Raw genomic sequence first — 22,897 nt, 5'->3', positions numbered from 1 at the left:
ACAGAAAACACAGGCAAATAAAGAAGGAAGGAGGCAAACCTTATTCCCTTAACTACAAAAAACAGAGGCAAATAAATAAAGAAGGAAGGAGCCAAACCTTATACCCTTAACTACAGAAAACACAGGCAAATAAAGAAGGAAGGAGCCAAACCTTATACCCTTAACTATAGAAAACACAGGCAAATAAAGAAGGAAGTAGCCGAACCTTATACAACTACAGAAAACACAGGTAAATAAAGGAGAAAGGATCCAAATCTTATACCCTTAACTACAGAAAACACAGGCAAATAAAGGAGAAAGGAGCCAAACCGTATACCCATAACTACAAAAAACAGAGGCAAATCCTTAACTATAGAAAACACAGGCAAATAAAGAGGAAGGAGCCAAACCTTAAACCCTTAACTATAGAAAACACAGGCAAATAAAGGTGGAAGGAGCCAAACCTTAAACCCTTAACTACAGAAAACACAGACAAATAAAGAAGGAATGAGCCAAACCATATACTCATAACTACAGAAAACACACGCAAATAAAGAAGGAAGGAGCCAAACCTTATACCCTTAACTAGAGAAAACACAGGCAAATAAAGAAGGAAGAAGCCAAACCTTATACCCTTAACTACAGAAAACACAGGCAAATAAAGAAGGAAGGAGCCAAACTGTATACCCATAACTACAGAAAACACAGGCAAATCCTTAACTATAGAAAACACAGGCAAATAAAGGAGGAAGGAGCCAAACCTTGTACCTTTAACTATAGAAAACACAGGCAAATAAAGGAGGAAGGAACCAAACCTTATACCCTTAACTATAGAAAACACAGGCAAATAAAGGAGGAAGGAGCCAAACCTTGTACCTTTAACTATAGAAAACACAGGCAAATAAAGGAGGAAGGAACCAAACCTTAAACCCTTAACTACAGAAAACACAGGCAACTAAAGGAGAAAGGAGCCAATCCTTATACCCTTAACTATAGAAAACACAGGCAAATAAATAAGGAAAGAGCCAAAACTTAAACCCTTAATTATAGAAAACACAGGCAAATAAAGAAGGAAGGAGCCAAACCTTATATCCTTGTTAGTGTAGTGAAGTGCGATCTCAGAGTTGATGTATTTAGGTAGTGGAGGTGTGGGGTGTGCAGGCGGGCTTGCCCCCCTGCTTATACTTGGTGGAAAGTAATATGTTTTGTCTTGTATTTGTTTCTCTATGTCTTTGCACTGGAATATAGTAAATGTATGTATCATGTGTGTTTTCAGTTTTTTGAGATTCAGTCTTTTGAGTTTTCAGTCTTTTGAACTTTCATGATTTTGGGTGGCAGTCTTATGGAATTCAAGATTGTGGGCTTTCAGTCTTCGAAGTGAATCCGTATATATATATATATATATATATATATATATATATATATATATATATATATATATATATATATGGGAGCATTTTACATAATCAAATTACTGAAAGCTCGAATTGCATAGGGTCGAGATCATATGCTCGAACTTTCAGTAAATCGAATATGTAAAGTGTTAAAAAATAACACTTTACTTACCTTAAAACATTACTTGCACACAGAGGCAAGGATCCTTGTACGCTCTGTGTGTAAGAAATGTTTTCATTTTTATTGCGATGTTGACAGGAAACGGGAAATCTCCCATTTTGCACTTCCACATGCAGTGTGAAATGGGATATTTCTCTTTTCCCCATTGTAGTATGATCTCGGAGTTGGTATATTTAAGTAGGGGGGTGCAGGAGGGCAAAGCCCCCCTGTATTTTTTTGGGTTTTTTTACGCTTAATTTTAGGAGTTTGAGTTTCCAAAAATCGATCTTATGGTCTCGGCCATATGAAGCTCTAGTTTTTGGGAATTCAAGCTTCTAAAGTGAATCTACATATATATATATATATATATATATATATATATATATATATATATATATATATATGGTTTACCTTTAAAATGTCGATGTGAGACTGTATGCATTTGAATAATTCGAACTACAGATGTTCGAATTGTTCATGGAGAACAGCAAAGTTACTCCTGCCCACAAAGGTGGCTTACTAACAGACCCAGGGAATTATAGACCCATATGTCTGACCAGCCTTATCTGTAAAGCCATGGAATGCGTCATCATGGACCTCATAAATAGAGACACTGGCAACCTCCAAACCCTGGATCCAACCAAATTTGTCTTTGGCAAGGGCAGATCCTGCCTGTTAAATCTGGTGGATTACTTCGAAAATGTGACCAGGGCCATTGACGAGGGCAAATATGTACAAACAGCATACCTCAACTTGGCAAAGGCCTTTGACACAATCCCACATTCAGGCATTACTGATAAACTTAGCAAACTGAATATAAACCACTTTGTTGTAAGATTTGTTGCCAACTAGCTCACAAACCAGTCACACACTATCAAAGTGGGTGACTCCACATCAACCAGCAGACCCAGTGGGGTGCCACAAGGGTCAGTGCTGGGCCCCCTACTGTTTGGTGTATACTTCTCAAAAGTTCAGCCAAAACTAAGGGGTTGTGGCTGACCAGGTTTGTGGATGACTACAAACTGGATGCAATTATTGAATCCCCAAATTATGTCAGTATACTTCAGGATGGTCTTACGCAGACCAACAACTGGTGTCATAGTCACAGTCTCAAACTGAATGCAAAGAAATGCATCATCATTCCCTTTGGTAAAACAATCTCCCTTCACATTATCAAATTAACAACAATACCCTATGTGCCTAAGAAGTGGTAAGAGATCTGGGATCACAAGTAGACTGCAACATCAACATTGACAACCATGTGTCTACTGTAGTAGGGAAAGCTTTCTACGTAACACACTTGATTAGCAAAGGCATCGCCTATAGAACAAAGGAGGTTATAACACCTCTATATGTATCACTTATCAGACCCGTAATTTAGTATAATGCCACTTTCATTATGTATCATACAAAACACCTGCAGCAACTGGAATAAAGTCCCTGTCACTATGCTCAGTATTGTATAGACTTCTTAGGGGAGACTTATGCCTGGCTTACAGAGCAATCTGCGACCCAAGCCTAATGAATGTGCTGTACATCTGTAAATCAAACAGGACTAGAGCTACCCATTCCATGTACTTAAATTTAGCTTGCAGCTTGAATAGGACATGCTGGAGGGACAGAGTTGTCTCCCAGCGACTAGTGTGTCTTTGGAATAGGCTGCCAATTCATGTGAAGCAGAGCACCTCTATGACATTGTTCAAAAGGAACCTAGACGAATGGATGGGGCACCATAAATTCTTACTGGGGATACTGCCCACAATCCTCCTGGACATGGGCAGTCATTAATAAATACAATCTTGGGCACTGACTAGAGTATCTCTCGTATTACATTGGGATAAAATGACTAGGCTTGAAATGACCTCTAGGTTGATAGCCTGGTAACCTCCCATGATCCCATGATCCATGATCATATGAGTACATTCTCAATGTTCAAACATTTATATTAGCGAATGTCCTGTGCATTCGCTAATATAAATTTGAAGGGATGTACAGAGATTACGGTACAGTGCAGTTAGGGAAATACATCCCTTTCCTTACTGTAGTACAATTTTGGAGTCGGAATATATAGTTAGCGGGGGTGTGGGGGGCACAGGGGGCTTGCCTCCCTGCAAAACGGGATGTTTTTAATACAAGTTAGGGACTTATGGCAAGGGTGGCATTGTCGGTAATTGCCGTAAAATGTCGAATTCAACTTTTTGGGCAATTACTGATGGTTTTCCACATTCTGAACAGTCGGAAATACATAGATTCGACAATAAATGTCAACATTTAATTACGAAATAATTTTCACTTTCGTAATTTTAATAGCAAACCTATATATATGTATGTGTGTGTATATATATATATATATATATATATATATATATATATATATATATATATATATGGTTCCCCTTCAACCCTTCATAACATTGCAGCCCAGTTTGCTGAGTTTAAAAACAGCAAGACGAAAATGTCATAACAGCAGAAGCATGAAGTCCTGGAACATCATCTTTCATCTGCGGGAAAGTAACCAATTGGCCACCATGGTTAACTTTGCCCTTTCTCCATTGTAGTGCAATCTCAGACTTGGTATACTTAAGTAGGGTTTGTGTGTATGTGATTGGGGGGGGGTGACACTACCTACTTTGATGGTTGTAATTTGTTACAGTTGTGTATTTTTCATTGGTGGCCAACAGGTTTCTTTCAAGGAGATGAAAGTGGTGGTACACTGCCCTTATGTATGGTCATTTTATGTTTTCCCTTTCCTATGAAATTAAGTTATATTTAATAAAGCTTCATGCATTTATTATTCTTATTTTCAAGCACTAAAGGTCGACAAAAGTCTTTGGTGTTTTGGCTGATTTATTAAAGTGGAACGTGACAATATCTGTTATTGCACCTGCATCAGATCATTGATTACCATCAACTTATTTGTGTTGCTTACATATTATGAGTATGAATTACTAACTCTCTTTTTTTCTACTCAGTTTTATTTGCAAAAATTATCAGTTGTTTGTGATCACAATATGAAGTTCATACCATAAATGTTATTTTATGGCCAGTCTTTGTGGGGTGTATTTAAACAGAATCTGTCAAAATGTTTTACAGTGGTTAGACTTTTTCTACCCTGGACTTTACTGAAAATGATTCTTCCTTGTTAGAAGACGTAGCTAGATTAGACTTTAAAAAAAGCATGATATTTCTTTTGTAGACAACCTTATGAGTGAAACCTGCATAATCCATGCCTAGATGGAATTTTTTTGTTTAACTAGACAGAATAAGAAAGGAATTGGGATCTTTTCTTAGGAAACATCTACAGAAATATTCATTGTTATAGGTAATTGAGAAGATAAGAACTTTAGCTCACCCACAGAACATATATCTCTCAAACCATGTTACTGTTTACATTAGTATCTCCATTATAAAGGAGGTAAGATTTTGCAGGTTAAGGAGACAGTTGCAATCAGCTTATCTGAATGTCCTTTTAAGAGCAACTGCCTTTTGTCCATTCTAGTCTGGACTGTGTCAGATAATTAGGTGGTTTGGACGGCTTCTAAATCCAATTTGTAAGGACAGTGTTTGTTTATGTATAACTAGCTGGAAGGATAGCATCGAAAATGTTTGGCAAATGGTATAACATGCATTTATTTATTTACTGATTTTATTTAGTTTACATTTGTTTATGGGGAAGGTCCAACTGGACATATGTCCTTTTTCAGTGGAGCACTGGAGAGAAAAGCTCCAGAAATAAATGTACATAGTAAGCAATGGTTAAATAACATAATTTGAGTAACAGTAATTATAACAAAGACACAGTGAATACCAGGCACAGCACAGAGGTAAACAGGTGTAAACATATATTGAATAAACACATACAATTAAGTCTACAGGTGTAGACTTATAGTGAATAAACACATACAATTAAGTCTACAGGTGTAGACATATAGTGAATAAACACATACAATTAAGTCTACAGGTGTAGACGTATAGTGAATAAACACATACAATTAAGTCTACAGGTGAAGACTTATAGTGAATAAACACATACAATTAAGTCTACAGGTGTAGACGTATAGTGAATAAACACATACAATTAAATCTACAGGTGTAGACTTATAGTGAATACATACATACAATGATGTACAGTCAACATAACACCTTCCAGTAGTGATCAGATATTACTAGCAGGATGGGTTGGAGGACAGCTTATCGATAGAGTAGAAAAGAAGAGTGAGCTATCCAGGGGAGTTCAAGAACAGAGTCAGGAATCTGTAGGGTATGTCGTTAGGGAGTGTTTTTAAATTGTACTAATGTCGTTAGGAGTGTTTTTAAATTGTACTGATGTCGTTGGGAGTGTTTTTAAATTGTACTGATGTCGTTGAGAGTGTTTTTAAATTGTACTGATGTCGTTAGGAGTGTTTTTAAATTGTACTGATGTCGTTAGGAGTGTTTGTAAATTGTACTGATGTCGTTAGGAGTGTTTTTAAATTGTACTGATGTCGTTAGGAGTGTTTTTAAATTGTACTGATGTCGTTGGGAGTGTTTTTAAATTGTACTGATGTCATTGGGAGTGTTTTTAAATTGTACTGATGTCGTTAGGAGTGTTTTAAATTGTACTGTTGAAGTATTAGCCACTTGTCAGTTACTTGTCTACAGTCTGCAGTGCAGAATGGCTAAGGACTTTGAAGTTAGACAGAATAATAGAACAGAAGTGGTCCAAGAACAATTTAAGCACTTGATTTATAAAGTTCATGGTGACCATGACACTACTAAGGGATCTCATCTTTAGGAGCCCTTCATTCTGTCATTTAGCACCAATGATTAAGGTTATAAACCATCACTTTCCTGCATTCTGTAGTTCAGGGTTTGATTCCCTCAGCCTCTGTTTGACTTTTATGCTAGTCTGAGCAAGTCACATAACAAGACAGTTCTCCTGAGTCACTACTGGAAAGGAATGCCTATTTGGTAGGATTACCTAATTAGCAAATAAATAATAGCAGTTGCTGTAAATAATAATGATGAAGTTACCTTTATCAGGTCTGTTCCAAGGAGCTATCATTCTGCCCTCTCTTGTTTCTCTCGCATAAAATATTTTATCAAGACCACATTAAAGTGAATATCCTCCAGCTTCACGTGATGGCCGTGACTCCCAATATCCTCCAGCTTCACGTGATGGCCGTGACTCTCAATATCCTCCAGCTTCACGTGATGGCCGTGACTCCCAATATCCTCCAGCTTCACATGATGGTCGTGACTCCCAATATCCTCCAGCTTCACGTGATGGCCGTGACTCCCACACATATCCTCTAGCTTCACGTGATGGCCGTGACTCCCAATATCCTCCAGCTTCACGTGATGGCCGTGACTCCCACACATATCCTTAGGTGTCTCAGTTAGAATCATTTTCCTATCTTCTCTCTCTCACTGCATATATTTATATTTATAATTTACTTATGTGTCTATCTCTCTTTATTTCCTATTCTCTAATGAATACAAGTTTGGCACTTCTGGGCACTTTTTCCTAAATCTCTTGATGACCTCCAAGACCTTCCTCTGTATGCTTTCCAGCTGTTTCACATTCTTCTTGATTTTTCTCTTTGTTAAAGCCATGGAATCCATAGAATTCCTGATAGTTTTTTTTTATGTGGTCTCCACAGAGTTGTGACAGAATGACAGCAGAGTTTCCCTATTGCTGGATTATATGTCCAAGAAAATACCATCCCAACAATGCTGGCTGCTCATGTTGTATACTGTCCATTTATCGGATAGCTCAAATCCGGGGTCATGATCACCCCATTGCTCTTCTCAGCCACTGTCTGTCCTAGTGCTGCATCTTCTAAGTTATGTGTAAACATCAGCTTGATATGTTCAAAATGTAGAGCCTTGTACATTTCATCCTAGGGCCTCAGTTATCACATCTCAGCATGCCATGCCCCTTTTTTGGTTACTTCTTGCATTTAAAATGTAGCTCTGATTTTTGTAACATCTCCAAATAAAATTAGTCGTTAGCATATCAGAGATGATCAAACCAGTTGACATTCTCAAATATAACTATTGCCCACATCCTACTGTACTCTACAGACAAATGCATAGCATTGCAAAATACTTGTTGTTTTTCTTGTTGTTGTTTTTCTTTCAGCTTTTCCCGGTTAGGGGTCACCATAGCAGAACTCCGGTCTGCTAATGATTGGCAGTCGATTTTTATGGTGCTGAGGTGCCAGCCCGACGTCCAACTTTCAACAAAAGCATGTCCATTCACGCATGTCTTTTGAATGCCTCTTGACCATGGGGAGGACACGCAGACTCCACACAAAAGGCGCCCCAGCCGAGAATCGAACGGGAGAACATCTTGCTATGAGGTGACAACACTACCGCCGCACCACCGTGACTTGCAGCATTAGAAAATACTCTACTGTACTATTCACTCACTAGAGAGCTTTGTGCTAGCAATAAACTTTTATTGTGTATCAGTAAGATATTCAACACTGCTGGACACTGTCTCTACTCTCAATATGTGTCAAAAACTCTGGAATGAGATTCCTACACAGTTAAAACTTATAGAAAACTTAGATAGTTTCAAAACGTTGCCTAAACAGCACCTATGCCAAAGATGGCTGGCTCTGTTTTTCTGGTGATAGTTTTACTCAGATTACTTTTCTCCATCTCTAATGGTCACTTTGCTTCCCAATCTTTTTGTACATTATCATTCCTCCTCATATTGCACTTATTTCCTGAACTTTTACTTTTTATCCTTTTCTCATGCCCCACCACTAACTGCAATTCTTCCTCTGTTCATTTGTCTTCCTGTTCATTTAAATAACTTCTCCTTTCATGTCTCCCTTATCATTTTTAAGCCATATTCCTTTCTTAAGCCTTTCTTCAAGTTATTACTAAACTCAAAAATACCTCAGTCTGATGTTTCCCTGCAACCATCACTTATAAATACTATATGTTATTTCTCTATTCAATAATGAGACAATTTATGCTAATTTTTCTCTTGTGTTTTTGTGTTAAAATGTTATGTTAATTTAAGAAATATTTAAAAATATTTAAAAATCATGCAAATAAGCTTACATATAGATGTTTTCACCCTGTAATTATAAATGTACATAATTTGTAATATAAATGTGGTGCTTTACTCTTTGGGCCTGTGCTGTAAATGGGTTTTGCCCAGTCAGAGTTTTCCCAGTCAACAAAGACAAATAAATAAATAATGGTCTCAGTATTAACACTTGTACCTTACCGATCATTCACTCACTCCTGGGAACTCTCCCTAGCTTGCACCCTCCAATTTCTTCCTTGCAGCAATGCATTCAGCAAGTTAATAAGATTTTTTTCTTCCTGAGACCTAGCAGTTTCAGCTTGCTCCATATTCTTTGGTACAGTTCTGAAGTCAGACAGCCTATATTCCCAGCTGCTCTGCCTTTCAGCTCGCTGTTATCCACTCATAGAATGCTCAAAGAGTTGTATCAGGTTAGACAGTCGCCTTATCTTGGCAATGAATTTGTGCTAGTTTAGGTTCTGAAACTTTCTCTGCTTTAGAAAAGCCTCAAACTCATTATTCAGGATCCACTCCCATCATCCTCATGGGCACTAGGCTAAGGCTGACTAGTCAGTAATTACCTAATCATATTGATCACTGCAGCAGTAGCCTTAGCTATATGGGTTAAATCCTGCACAGGATATAATAGTCGACCAGCTTCCAAAGCTTCAGGGCACCTTCTACTCACCGAAACCATTAGTCAGCCTGACCTGAGATGACAAAAGAGACAGGTTTGGGTGTTAAGCCCTTCAGAGCATTTGTCACTGAAGAGTACACTCATTAGAGGCTTGAGGACTGCTGGTCAGCTTCTGCTATTTATTTTGGGAAAAAAATCTATTTTAAAATATTGATTGATAACACTTCACTGTTCATGAAAGTTATTTTAAAGCTATGACTTTGTGTTCAACAGACAATGATGAGACTGTGTTGTACTTTTGAACAAGAACCTTCTTTTTTCTTGTCAGTTTAAAACTATTTAAACTAAATTTTATTTTTGTCTAGCAATTCTATTAATTTACTTTGGGGGGCTGGTAAAGTGTTTTAATGTGCTTTTCACTGTGTTTTATGTGGAAAAGTGACTTTAAAGGAATTTTAAGTTTTATCAGCTTTTGCTTTTTGTTTTCCCTGGACAAAAGGCACCATTTTCAGCTTGACCATGGAACAAACTGGTGGCCCCATGGTTGGTCCTTCCAGTTTCAAAAAGAAAAAGTTAAGCAAATAGCCTTTGCCACCACAGCATGCTAGCAATTTGCCTCAGCCACAGGTCAGTGACCCTGCTGTGGCTATTACTTGCACCTCAGGTCACTCATCTTTTACCCTCGGTCCCTCTAATGCAGGGGTGGGCAAACTTTTTGATTCGTGGGCCACATTGAGTTCTAACATTTGACAAAGGGGCCGGAACAGGAGCAGATAGATGGCATGCTTTGAAAACATCACCTCATTGGGGGAAAAATACACATCTTGGGATATGGAGAAAACATGTGCTTTAATTTCCATTGAAAATGAAGAAAAGCATTACAATAAAATCTCTGACTTCGAAATGAGTCTTTAAACACTGAAAATCAAATAAATGACCATTTTATTTTAAAGCACTGAAAGTTCTGTTATCCTTCAGGATATCACCATCACACTCCTCCTGACTGTCTTTTTTTTCAAAAACGGTAGGAGATGCAGATGTACTTGTCCTGTTCCTTTTATTCAATTTGATTCCCCGGTGCCAAAAGTCAATAACGACCAATGCAAGGACGAAACAGTTGCAGCAAGTCAGTCTGTGAACGTTATATTTGATCTGCGCGCACTGTTTATTTTAACAACGTGCGTATCACGGAGACACACACATTTTAATGGGAGCAGTGTTGTCGGTCTCCTTTTTTAACCAGCGCATCAAAGTCTGGAGTTAGTTTTGTTGTGGCGATTCTCAGGATGGATCTGAGGTGTAGGTCTGTTAACTTGGATCTGTGGCTGGCTTTCTTGATGTTCATGACGCTGAAGGTCTGTTCACACATGAAGGTAGAGCCGAACAAAGCCAACATCATCTGCGCTTTTCGCCTTGGATTTGGAAACGCGGCATCATTGAGTGAAGCATAGAAGTCATTTAGTTTCAGAGAGCTGAACTTCTCTTTTAAGGCAGGGTCGGACTGAAGGTCGATCAGTTCGAGCTGAAGCTCCTCTGGAGCTGTTTCAGGGTCTTGTGACAGAGGAAAGGCCACCAATTGAAGTGACTTGTCAATTTTGTCGAAATCTAAAAACCGACGGCAGAATTCTCCGTGCAGTGCATCCAGTGACTCACTGTATTTCTTTACTTTTGCTCCGGCCTCTTTCAGCGTGGCTAGTCTAGGAAAATGAGTGAATGACTTGTTCAAAATCTGCCTGGAGAATAAAGCCAGCTTGGATTTGAAGGCTTTCACGTTTGTGTACATGTCATGCACAAACTGCTCCTTCCCCTGCAGTTTCACGTTGAGCACATTCAAGTGTGAAAATACGTCCGTAGCAAACGCAAAGTCACACATCCAGCTCTTGTTGCTCAGCTCAGGAAATTCATCAGTCTTCCCCTGCCACTCCAAAAACACGCCAATCTCCTCTTTGAGCTCCCACACTCATTGAAACACTTTGTCCAAACTCAACCAGCGGACACGGGAGTGATAAAGCAGGTCCTGGTGATCCGCATCAGTTTCCTCCAGGAACGCAATGAACTGACTGTGCTGATGTCCCCGTGCGCGTATGAAGTTGATGAGTTTCACCACAGGATTCACAACATGATTCAGCTGTAACACCGATTTACATAGAGATTCCTGGTGGATGATGCAGTGGAGGAAAATGACATCCTGGTCAGGGTTTTCATCTTTCACTTTATTCTGGATTCTCCTCAGCAGGCCAATGTTTTTTCCCATTAAATTCGGAGATCCATCTGTGTTGACGTTAACAAGTTTACTCCAGGGAAGCTTCATGTTTTCGATGGCAGCAGACACCCGTTCAAACAAGTCCTCTCCCCGTGTTTGTCCTTTCAGAGACTCCATTGTCAAAAACTCCTCCGTTATTTCAAATGTTTCGTTGATTCCTCGGATAAAAATGAGGAGCTGAGCAGTGTCTTTGACATCGTTGCTTTCATCCAGTGCTAAAGAATAAAAAGTGAATGACTTCGCCTTTTTGTTTAATCTGCTGGTGATATCTTCATCTATTAGTTCCACACGGCGAGTCACTGTCCGCCGTGATAAACTGATTTTCTCAAATTTGTCTTTGGTCTCCGGGCACAAATACCTGTTGTTTCTACCATACATTCTTTTAAAAACTCACCCTCAGACAGTGGTTTGCTGGCCTTTGCTATTTTGAATGAAAGCATAAAACTGGCCTTGGTACTTGACTCTTGAATGGCAGTTTGACGGTGAAAAAAACTTTGCTGAGCCTTCAAATTAGCTGCCACCTTCTCAGCAGCAGCTTCCCGTTCTTTTGTTGAGAGCTTGATAGGATAATTAGCGTGCTTTGTGGCAAAGTGACGGCTAATATTATACTCTTTAAAAACCGCCACAGTTTCTTGGCATATGAGGCAAACAGCAGATGATCGGTGTTCAGTGAAAAAATATTTAGTTGTCCACTCCTTATTGAACACTCGACATTCTCTGTCCACTTTCCTTTTCTTGGGTCCGCTCATCTTCATAGAGGGGCGGTGGGTCAAAGGGTAAAGTGCAAACGTGTAGTAATAGGCCTACGCTTCACCTCAACAAAGCCAATATATCTAGAGTGCACCATCTAGTGAGGAAACATCAGAATTGCAGGGGAAATAAAACATTAACGAGGTTAATTTATTAAATTTTTTCAAGTTTGGGGGGCCGAATCAAAACGTTTAACGGGCCGCATGTGGCCCCCGGGCCGTAGTTTGCCCATGCCTGCTCTAATGTAGCTTCTGTAAACAGGATGTACCGGGGTTCCCTCACTAGGCAAGAGACAGACACTCTTGTCTGTCCTGATTGATGGAAAAGGGAAGGAGTAACTTTTTGTTAGAATGCTGTGCCCATACTTGGAGAAGTTGCTGCAGCTGCCATTAATAACACTATTAATACCCTTTTTCCTCTCAAAAAGAATTAGAACGCTGAATATGTACCTTCTACACCTTAAATTTCCTTATACAGAAGTAGTTTACTGCATCTGTCTCAGGGATCCACTAAGTTTATTAATCCTTCTTATAAAGTTATTTCTGAGAATGTGTGATGCATCTTTTCCTGAAGAGATTTAAGATTCCAAATCTAGACATGAAGATGAAAAAACAGGTAGATAGTTTTCTTTACAGAGGAGACTTCAGTTTCTGATTCTCCCTGTGGGGGGGGTTCTCTTTCTCTGAGACTATTTTCAGAATGTGCCAATGTTTTCAGTTGGAGAACAGTGAGGTTTCGCAATCCCTCAGAAAATACTACAAAGTGTTACAGATGGAATTTCCAAAACATTCACCCATTCCTCCAGTTTTTTCAGTGTTGGCAGATGTGTGTGTTACTGCCTGCAATGTTCCTGATAGTCAGTCTGCTGTCCCTAAAACGTCAGACAGGATGTATAAAGTTCCTCAATATTTTAAGTTTTTATACATTATTCCCAAATCTGACCAAGCAGCTATAGCTTTAGTTAATCATACTTCTGCTAAACGTTTAATTAATTCCAATCCTACACTTTTTGATAAGGATGGGCAGATTATTGACAAATGTGGGGAAACAAAAAAGTGCATGTCTCTGCAGCTTTGACTTTCCGAGTTTTGAATTGTCAGGTTCATACGTTAAAGTTTGGTCTGACTAATTGTGAAAGTATGAGCAATGCTTTGTCTGCAGTTTCTTTCTTTGAGGAAAACCCTGTTTTAAATAATTTTGTTTCTTCTGTTGTACAATGTGCTACTCATTGTTTGCACTGTGTACAGTATATGACTTAGGTGATACTTCTTCCAGGGCCATGGTCACTGATGCTGTTTTGTAGAGATTTTGTTTGCACTGTGTACAGTATATGACTTAGGTGATACTTCTTCCAGGGCCATGGTCACTGATGCTGTTTTGTAGAGGTTTGCCTGGCTGCATTCTCAGAACCTCACAGAGTTTGTTAAAATGAGATTTTAAATTCTCCTTTGGATAGAGATTTAGGTTTTTGGCCCCTATACTGCGGAGGTGATCAAAAGTGTGATGAAAGGGTAGGTTGAATCTTTAAGATTTTTCATCCCTCCTTTCAAAAACAATGCAGGTAAACAGATATTTAAGAAGAAACAGTAAGGAGGGTCAAAAACAATTCTGGTACCTCCCAAAACCAAGGGCAGTCCAACAAGACAGAATGAATATTCAAAGGACCTTATCACCCCATCATCCCCAACCTGACAGACCCATTTTCTTCCCAGAAAGTTTGAATCTCTACTTTTCTCTTTGACAACAGATAGTTTCAGACAAATGGGTTTTGAATATCATTCAAGGTTGCAGACAGCAGTGGGATGATATTCCTCCTTTCCGAAGTGAAATACCATATCAGCCAGTCTAGACTCTTTTATTTCCAGCTGTCCTTCATTGGCTGCTGTCCCAAGGGGTGATAGATCTATCATCATTCCCAGGTAGGGTAAGGTTTTTATTCAAAGATGTTTTAGGGTCAGAGAAAGAAACTTCTTGGAAACCAGTTCTGGATCTTTCTTTCATAAACCATGTGTGATAGTACCCAGATTCAACATGGTGTCACTTCACGACTGGTTACCTCTTCTTTCTCATTCAGGTTTCCTGGTGACATTAGATTTAAAAGATGATTATCATCACATCCCTATTCATTAAGATTTCAGATGTTCCTGAAGGGTCTTTGTGCCCAGATCATGGCATTAGTTCTCTGCCTTGCCTTGTGGCTTATCCACTGCACCAAGAGTGCTTATATGGTATTGAAGTCCAATTATTGCTCATTGCAAGTTACAGGGTATTCACAATTTTCCATATTTAGATGACTTGCTTTTCTCTGCAGAGTCTTTTTTCAAGTGTTGGGAATATCTTCCTTGAGAGATCTCTTTCACAAGCTGGGATTCCAACAGAACATTCCAAAGACTTTTTTGACTTCCTCACACAAAATTCTACTCATGGGGTGTCAGCAAGACACCTCGGTTCAATGAGATTTTCTTTCACAATCAAAAATAGATGGGTACCTAAATCGATTTCTAAGGTTTTCAACTTAAACTTTGGTCATGGGAGACTACTTCAAGATTTTGGGTGACATGACATCTGTGAGTCTCATGATACCCTGGGGCAAGGCTCCACATGAGAAAGATACAATGGTATCTAAAGGCTGTTTGGTCCTAGTACATCCCTTATCTTTTCAAATCCTATTGCATATGTTTGTCAGAAGAGAAATCAGTTGGAGGAGACAGCAGATGTCCTTAAATCAAGGTCTCCTCTTTTTCTTCCCTGTGACAAAACAGTCAGTCCCCATAGATGCCCTGGTCTTTGCTTGGGGAGTAGTTTCAAGAGGAATAAAAGTACAAGGTATGTAGAAAACCAAGGATGGATGCAAGCACATAAATATAAAAGAGATGCCTGTCCTGATCAGGCACTCAGATCTCTGAATCATCTTTGGTCCCCAGGACCTCTTCCAGTTTTTACAGACATAAACCATAGTCATGCGTTGCATCAAGAAGCAAGGGGGAGCCAGGTCATACCCCTTTGCAGACCAGCCATATTACCTTAGGATATAGCATCACAGCACAGTCTCACTCTACAGGCATCCTACATTCCATCATAGCAAAACTGTGTGGTAGACAAGTTGAGTAGAACAACTGCAGACCAGCAGGAATGAAAATTAGATCAGGGGATCTTCCATGATTTGATCCATCTGTGGGCAGTTCCTCAAGCAGACCTATTTGCTTCCTCTCTGAACAATCATGTCAAAAGATTCTGCTGCAGGACTCCATGCAAGAAGTCCTGGAAGACAAATGCCTTTTCTTTTCCTTTCTTTGGACAGTAATGCCCTTGTATGCTTTACCACCCTTTCCAATGATATCTAGGGTACATTTGAAGATTTAGAAGGAATCCCCCACAGTTATTGTAGTGACTCATTTCTGGCCCAGGCAACCATTGTTTTCCCTTTTTTTGGAAGTGGCCAGGGAGCAGTTACCACAAGCTTCCTCACAGACTAGAATTACTTACACAGAAGCAGGAGTATCTGATACATCCTGACCCCATTCAAGTTGAGTTGATTGCCTGGATGACAGGGTCTTACTTCCCTTTAGACGCCTGTTTACTGAGGATGTGCAGCAGGTACTGACACAAGAAAGCCTGTTATAGAAAATGATTTCTAGCTGGTGAAAACATTCACGCAGGGCTACTTTTCCCCTGGCTTCTCTCCTATAACCTTTCTTATTCCTCTATCAAGGTTTATCAGCCATTTCAGCAAGTCTGCCCATAGACATTAATCTCTCAATGCATTCTCATGTTATAATAATTTTGAAAGGGGTTTTGCATAAGTGGCCATTAAGAAAACTGGTGACACCTCCTTGGAATCTTAATTTTGTGTTAGAGAAGCTAACAGTTGCTCCAACTGATCTAGTTAACCTGGCTGACTTGAAGTTTTTTACAAAGAAAACAGTTCCTGATTGCTCTGACTTTTGCAAGAAAGGGTATCTAAGTTGCAAGCTCTTATGGGAAATCAGTCATCAGGGACAGTGTTTCTTTGAGAACTAATCTTTCTTTTATGTCTAATGTGGTAGCTGATTTCACTTTAAACCAAACCATCCATCTCCCTATTTTTTTCATGAACCTAAAATGAGAGAGAAAGGATATTCCATACCTTGGATGTCTACAGATAACTCAAGTACTATCTTGCCAGAACTAAATATTTCAGATCTTCAGATCAATTGCTCATTTTTGAGAAGGTAAGAAGAAAGGACAACCTACATCCAAACAGACTATTTCCAAATGGTTGTCAAAGGCTATTACCTTTTGTTATACTCACCACAGCAAAACTATTTCAGACAGGGTCAGGTTTTACTCTATGCAGAACTTGGCTTCATCTATGGCTTCTTGGAAAGGTTTGAATTCTAGATTATTCTGGAAGTTCCAACTTGGTACTTTGTACATACTTTTACAAAGCACTGTAAGCTTGATTCCTTCTGTAGGTCTAGATCAAGCTTTGCAAGGACCTTTCTTCAGGAGATCCTGAACTCTTCTGCTTCAACTTACCAAATAAAGTAAGCTAAGGTAATCTACCCATATAGCTAAGGCTACAGTGATCAATATGATAAATATAGTATGGTTATGTAAGTAATCTTACCATAACAGTATATGTTCAAATGATCACTATTGCAGTACCAGCCTCCTTCTTCCACTCACCTTGTTTTATTTTGGTATGTTGTTTATGCCAGGGTCTGGACATTTATCTTTGTTTTTTCTTGTACTGTCCTTTCAGTGCTCCGCCTCCCTCTCTCTGTTGGCATGAAAACTCTGAAGGGCTTGACACCCAAACCTGTCTTTTTACTCAGCCCTGAAGCTTTGGAAGATGTCTGGCTGTTATATCATATGCAGGATATAAACCATATAGCTTAGGCAACTGCAAAAGTGATCATTTGAACATTTAATGTTATAGTAAGTTTACTTACACAGCTGTACTTTCTTAGTCTTCTGGAACTTTCCCTGTTGGCCCTATAAATCCCTGATGAACATCTTTGGTTGGAGTCCTCATTATTCTTCCCAGAAATGTACCTGCAAAATTCCTTCACTCCCTCTCTCCTTTATCTCCTGGATTAAGTTCCTTTCCAGAACGGCCTTGGTTTCTCTTACCTGTTTCTTCCTTCCAGGACATCATTTTGCTTCTTTGGCTTCTGAGCAACTTTCTGGCACCATTTAAATGTTTGCTGCTTATGCCAAAGAAGCACCTTGTCTTCTATACTCAGCAAAATTGTTCTTCTCCTGACCTTTGTCTTCTTCTGGGCAAATCCGTACATATATATCTGTATGCAGTATCAAAGTTTAAGCAGTCTCTGCTTGCCAGTGACACCTCTCTTCATTTTCCAGGTTTGTTCTGCATCTCCACCACCCACAGAGTTGTAGTCTATCTTTCTGTAGTAACACACTGATTCCTTTGTCCCTCTGATCCCTGCTGCTCTGTCAGAAGTGGATTATGCCACAACATAGCCAGTATAAGCTAAGAGATTCCACCTCAATGTCATGAACCATGAACCTAAAGTCCTCACATGATCAGGCCATTTTCTTTCCTTTCCTGGTTACATTAGTAATGTTGTCAGGTAGCTGATCCCAATATGGACTGTGATGTGGAGCCTGGTCCTGCTCTTTCTCATCACCTTTCCTCCCTCCCTCACTGTCCTGAAAGGACCAGCAGTGGTACTTTTATTACTGTAATCATACATATTCTGTTGTCCCTACACCCAAGGTTTTGATGCTGTTGATTATAGGATCAAAGATTATCAGTACCTTGCTTGGACCTTTGATGGTCTAGTCTTGCTTATTGGTCTATGGCCCACTAGTGGATCTCATATCCGCATCCACTCATATGCCCCTTCCTGTATATTTTCTATTCCCTTCCTCACTTTCTGATTTATCCCACCATTCTGCACCCCTTACCTTATCCCCTCCTTGGTTTTTCTGCTTCGGCCTAATCCTCAGTCAGTATATTATTCTGTTTGTCTCTCCATCTCTTCTCTACTTGTTTTCCCCTTCCTGTTTCCTGCAGCATTGTCCTTCTCACTCACCGCTGTCTGCCCTTCTTTAAGACAGGTACTTTCCAGCAGATTTCTTATGTACACCTTCCATCTTCTGTCAGCCGTTTACTTAACATCCCTAACTCTTTCTAATTTCCTTCTGTTCTCTTTCCTTCACTGTTACTTATACTCTTGCCTTCAACACGTCCCAGTTCTGGGCTTCTCCCATCACACGCCACTCTCTGTCGGTCAGCATATTACCTCTGCTCATTTCTGTTAGTTATGCTTTCTTTTTTGCTCTCCTGTTCATTTTAGTCACATCCCCTTTCTAACTATCTGCATGTCCCCATGCAACATCCTTAATATTCTACTTGTCACACCTCGCATTTCTCCCCAGAAGTCACTGAACCACCGTATCTACACACCCCTCCAAGATCTCACACACTTGTCCCCATGCCCTCTCCTCCAAAATCTCCATCCATATCCTGTGTTAGTATCTGCTCAGTGGCACTGACAATTGTTATTGAAGGAAGATCTTCTAAGGCTTAGGGGGTTTAATACTTACCCTATCACCACTCTGTGCCTTGTCTGTCTGTCTCTCTGTCTGTATTTGATTAAATCTCTGGTGCCTCCTTTTTTAACCTGCACAGGAATATTTTTTTTTTCATTTTTTGTTATCAGCTCTTTCATCATTGTCTTGTTATTTGTGAATGCAGTTTTATTTTAGTTGTACTAATATGGCATATTGATTTGGCTTAGACTAAACAAAGTGCTGGCAGTAACCAGTGCCTAATTATTTGATTCATTTTGAATTTATTGTGCTTACTCTGTGTACTTGGTCTTGCCTTGGTCTTTATTTTCGTTTATTCACTTTATTGTTTTTCATTCCAATGCAGCTTGTCTGTATATAGTCACCCAAAGCTTTTAAAGTCCTTCCTTGGTAAGCTTTACAAATTAATGTCAGACACAGAATTGGTTAGAGTAGATCGAAATGACTTAACAGTGCAAGGAAAGGCCTAACTGTCACTACCTAGTTGGCTTGCATTTGATATTAATGGCATCTGGAGTTCCTGACTGGATAGAAATAGTGTGTGTGTGTGTTTGTGTGTGTGTGTGTGTGTGTGTGTGTGTGTGTGTGTGTGTGTGTGTGTGTGTGTGTGTGTGTGTGTGTGTGTGTGTGTGTGTGTGTGTGTGTGTGTGTGTGTGTGTGGTGTGTCTGTGTGTCTGTCTATACATCTATCTAAAATGCCTTGACACACGTAATTCAAAAGCATGATAAAAATAGATAAAGCTAGAAAACATGTTATCCACTTTAAATGCATATGCATATACCTGTATTTAAGTATGTATATGTAGCTGTATTAGATATATAGGTAAAACAGGCAGTCTTTTCAATGGTTTGATGATGGTGTGACTGAAAATGTGAAACTGATATGCTCATTATTGTTCTGTTACTTTTTTTTATGTTTTTATTATTATTACAGAAACCAGGGGAAAAATATTACATTACCTATTCCAGACACTGTCACTGAGTGGAAAGCCAGTATGTTTTGTACAGCCAGTACTGGATTTGGATTGGCAGATGCTGTATCAGTAGTGACATTCAAACCATTCTTTCTGGAACCATTGCTTCCATATTCTGTAATTCGGGGAGAAAGTTTTGAACTGAAGGCCAAGGTCTTCAATTACCTACAAGACTGCATCATGGTAAATTGAGGAATAATCTGTTGCATATATGTATCTAAAACGTACAACGCACAACACATTGCATATCTGTTACAGCTAAATCTGTAGTTATCTGTAACATCTAAATCTGTAGTAAATGTGTATGTAAAACATACAACACACAGCACATTGCATATCTGTAGCATCTAAATCTGTAGTAAATATGTATCTAAAACATACCACACACAGCACATTGCATATCTGTAACATGTAAATCTGTAGTGAATATGTATCTGAAATGTACCACACACAGCACATTGCATATCTGTAACATGTAAATCTGTAGTGAATATGTATCTGAAATGTACCACACACAGCACATTGCATATCTGCAGATGTAGATTCTCTAATATATGTACTTGTCTGTATAGTAGTGTTTTTCTGGGTTTGCAGTCTATAAGTCCAGCATACTGTATCATCTCTAAAATTTCTGAGCCCTACCCTTGCTGCTTGTGAAGTCCCCCTATCATCTACACCTCACTTTTGACCACTGTGTTAGGCACCCTAGCTATATACATGCATTGACCACTATTACCATCTTGCTTACCATTGGAGAACTCTGATATTTGTAACATACATCTAACCTCCACTGTCTTTCTAATCATCTAACACTGCTCTTTTGTGTATTGCCAAGCTAAAAACAGAGTGTGCCTATACTAGACCTCTATACCCCAAAATTACTGGAAGACATTTATAGTCTCTTTCCTCCTTGGTGTGTTCTTATGCTCCACTGGGGAAGATGGCAGATTTTAGAGAAATTTATGATGATGACCGTGATATCTTGCTGCAGGGATTCAGGACTCATTGTGGTGCCTGTTGGGTAGATACATTAGCAACCAGCCTTTAAAGCACCTTCTGTGGGACATATGGTCTTCAGCATTAATGCCATGCTGTGAGAAATTGCACAACACAGCAATATCAGAAGTATGCCAACAACACAATATGGCAAGCCACACAGAAGACAAGCAGTGTGGTGGTGGAGAGGTCTGCAACCAGAAATAGTGTCACCTTCCACTGCAAGTCTCAAAGATGAAGAGTCATTCTTAATATCCCTGCATGGAGATGCCAAGGGTACGTGTATGATATCAAGAGGACTAAACATAAGTTCTGGGAGTCTTCAAATGCCATGCATCTCACAATCAGATAAGTCATGTTTGTAGACAAAGCTCTTATGGTACACAGTAACTCTGCACATACTGACTCTAGGCAGACTGCAGTCTCCATTGCATTGTATCACAGACCTCACATCCTGGCTTTATCGGAAACCTGGCTAAAACCACATATCAATTCCTCTGAATACCTGTCACCTCAATACAATATCTATAGGTCTGATAGGACACCCAAAAATGGTGATGGGGTGGCTATCTTGTACTCCATCTCACAGACACTTAACACCTATAGAAATGTCCCTGCCTAGTTTCTCCCCTGCTGAATTACTGCTCCTAGTCTGCCACACCAACAGCTATAGGAAGTTTCCGATTGCCTCTGTCTATATCCCCCAGGTAAGAACATCCCTATCCTTGAATGTATACTCTCCTGGATAAACACCTCCATCCCCTATGAACCCATAATTCTTGGAGATCTTAATATAGATTGGAACATCCTTATTGGTCACTCACCCCAACATTTCATAAACTTGTATGGATTCTCACAACTGATCACTACTCCTACCCACTTTAGTAAAAACGCTACTGGTTCCACAATTGGCTGGATCTTGACCAGCTCTCCTAACGACTATTGTAACCCTTCTACCTTCCCTGACTCTATTAGTGACCATTCTCCCATCTCTACCCTAAGGCACTCTCCTCATCTCTCTAAGCCCCATCTCTACAGAGATTGTAGGAAACTGACTAACTTCACCCCTGAAACCTTTAACTATAGACTCTCTGCCATCAACTGCTCTTACCTAAAAACTCTCTCACTCACTGATGCTGTTACTAAATTCAACCACATTTTCCTTGATGTCTTAAACTCTCTTACCACAACTCGCAAAATCAGAACCAAATCTAATTTTGCACCCTGGCTCGCCAAAGCTACTCATACTTTGATGCATGAAAGATATGCTCTATGGAAAAAATGGCAAAGTAGAGGAATACAGTAGTGCATCCACAGATGTGACTGTGCAGCACAACCAGGCTTCCAGCAGGCTGAACCCTCACTTACTCATTCGGCTATGTTCCTCACTATGTTCCTGATTTGGGCATGAGTAGTATTATGTCACAGTTCATCCATATCATATTGATTCTGCATGGGTATTATTTACTGCGGCTCCAGTGGGTATCTTGAATTGCCTGCAACACAGTAAGGACATGCCAGGAGACATTATGATGTGTAGCATTATGAGCATTATGTCTGCATCTGTAGCATGTGTGCATATTGGTGTGCCTGCTCTTAACTACTGAGTGGCTTTATGGAATGTCAGTGTGCATGAAGCAGTGCTATATATGACTTATAAACCATATGTTGAAATCATGAGGACTCTCCCAAGTTGCTGTATCGACATATTTGTTATGAGCCAATGTGAGTCACACACTACCTGGCAGTGAACTGAACCTGCTGTTCTTGATGATTTGCTACTCTCCATGTAACCAGGTGGGGATTTCATTACCACTTTAGTACAAATTATGGCTCCCAGCATTTGAGAGAGACAGGTGGTGTCATAAAAGCCATGCATGGTGGTGGTTCCCTCCCCAGCCATGTTGAAGAAACAGATGTGCTCATCCACATTGTGTTCTTTGTCTGTCTCTGAAAGTTCCCAGTCTGTAACAGGAAGTGATGCACATACCTTGATGTCCACATGTATTTGAAGACCAAGCATTCCACTACATCAAGCCTGTAGGCCATACAAGTCAGCCAATGACTGTATATCTCAGCCCACACAAAAATGGTCTGGGAGCTGCCATCCACATAGTTGAGTACATGTTATTTTATGTTAGTACCATTCTTGCCCTGCTACCTAACACTGCTTT

At 39.6% G+C, this 22,897-nt stretch overlaps 1 protein-coding gene across 1 annotated transcript in view; it reads left to right on the top strand.

Moving 5' to 3' along the window:
• LOC122808188 (alpha-2-macroglobulin-like protein 1) overlaps nucleotides 1-22,897 on the top strand; it is a 452,973-nt gene that overhangs the window by 348,215 nt on the left and 81,861 nt on the right. The window contains exon 19 of the mRNA XM_044079156.1: nucleotides 19,688-19,910. Coding sequence (XP_043935091.1) covers nucleotides 19,688-19,910 — 223 coding nt within the window. The remainder of the gene's footprint in view (nucleotides 1-19,687; nucleotides 19,911-22,897) is intronic.

Source organism: Protopterus annectens, chromosome 8.part0 (assembly GCF_019279795.1).
Source record: "Protopterus annectens isolate FY-2018-M chromosome 8.part0, PAN1.0, whole genome shotgun sequence".
Lineage (NCBI taxonomy): Eukaryota > Metazoa > Chordata > Ceratodontiformes > Protopteridae > Protopterus > Protopterus annectens.
This window is presented reverse-complemented; position numbering and strand designations above follow the sequence as displayed.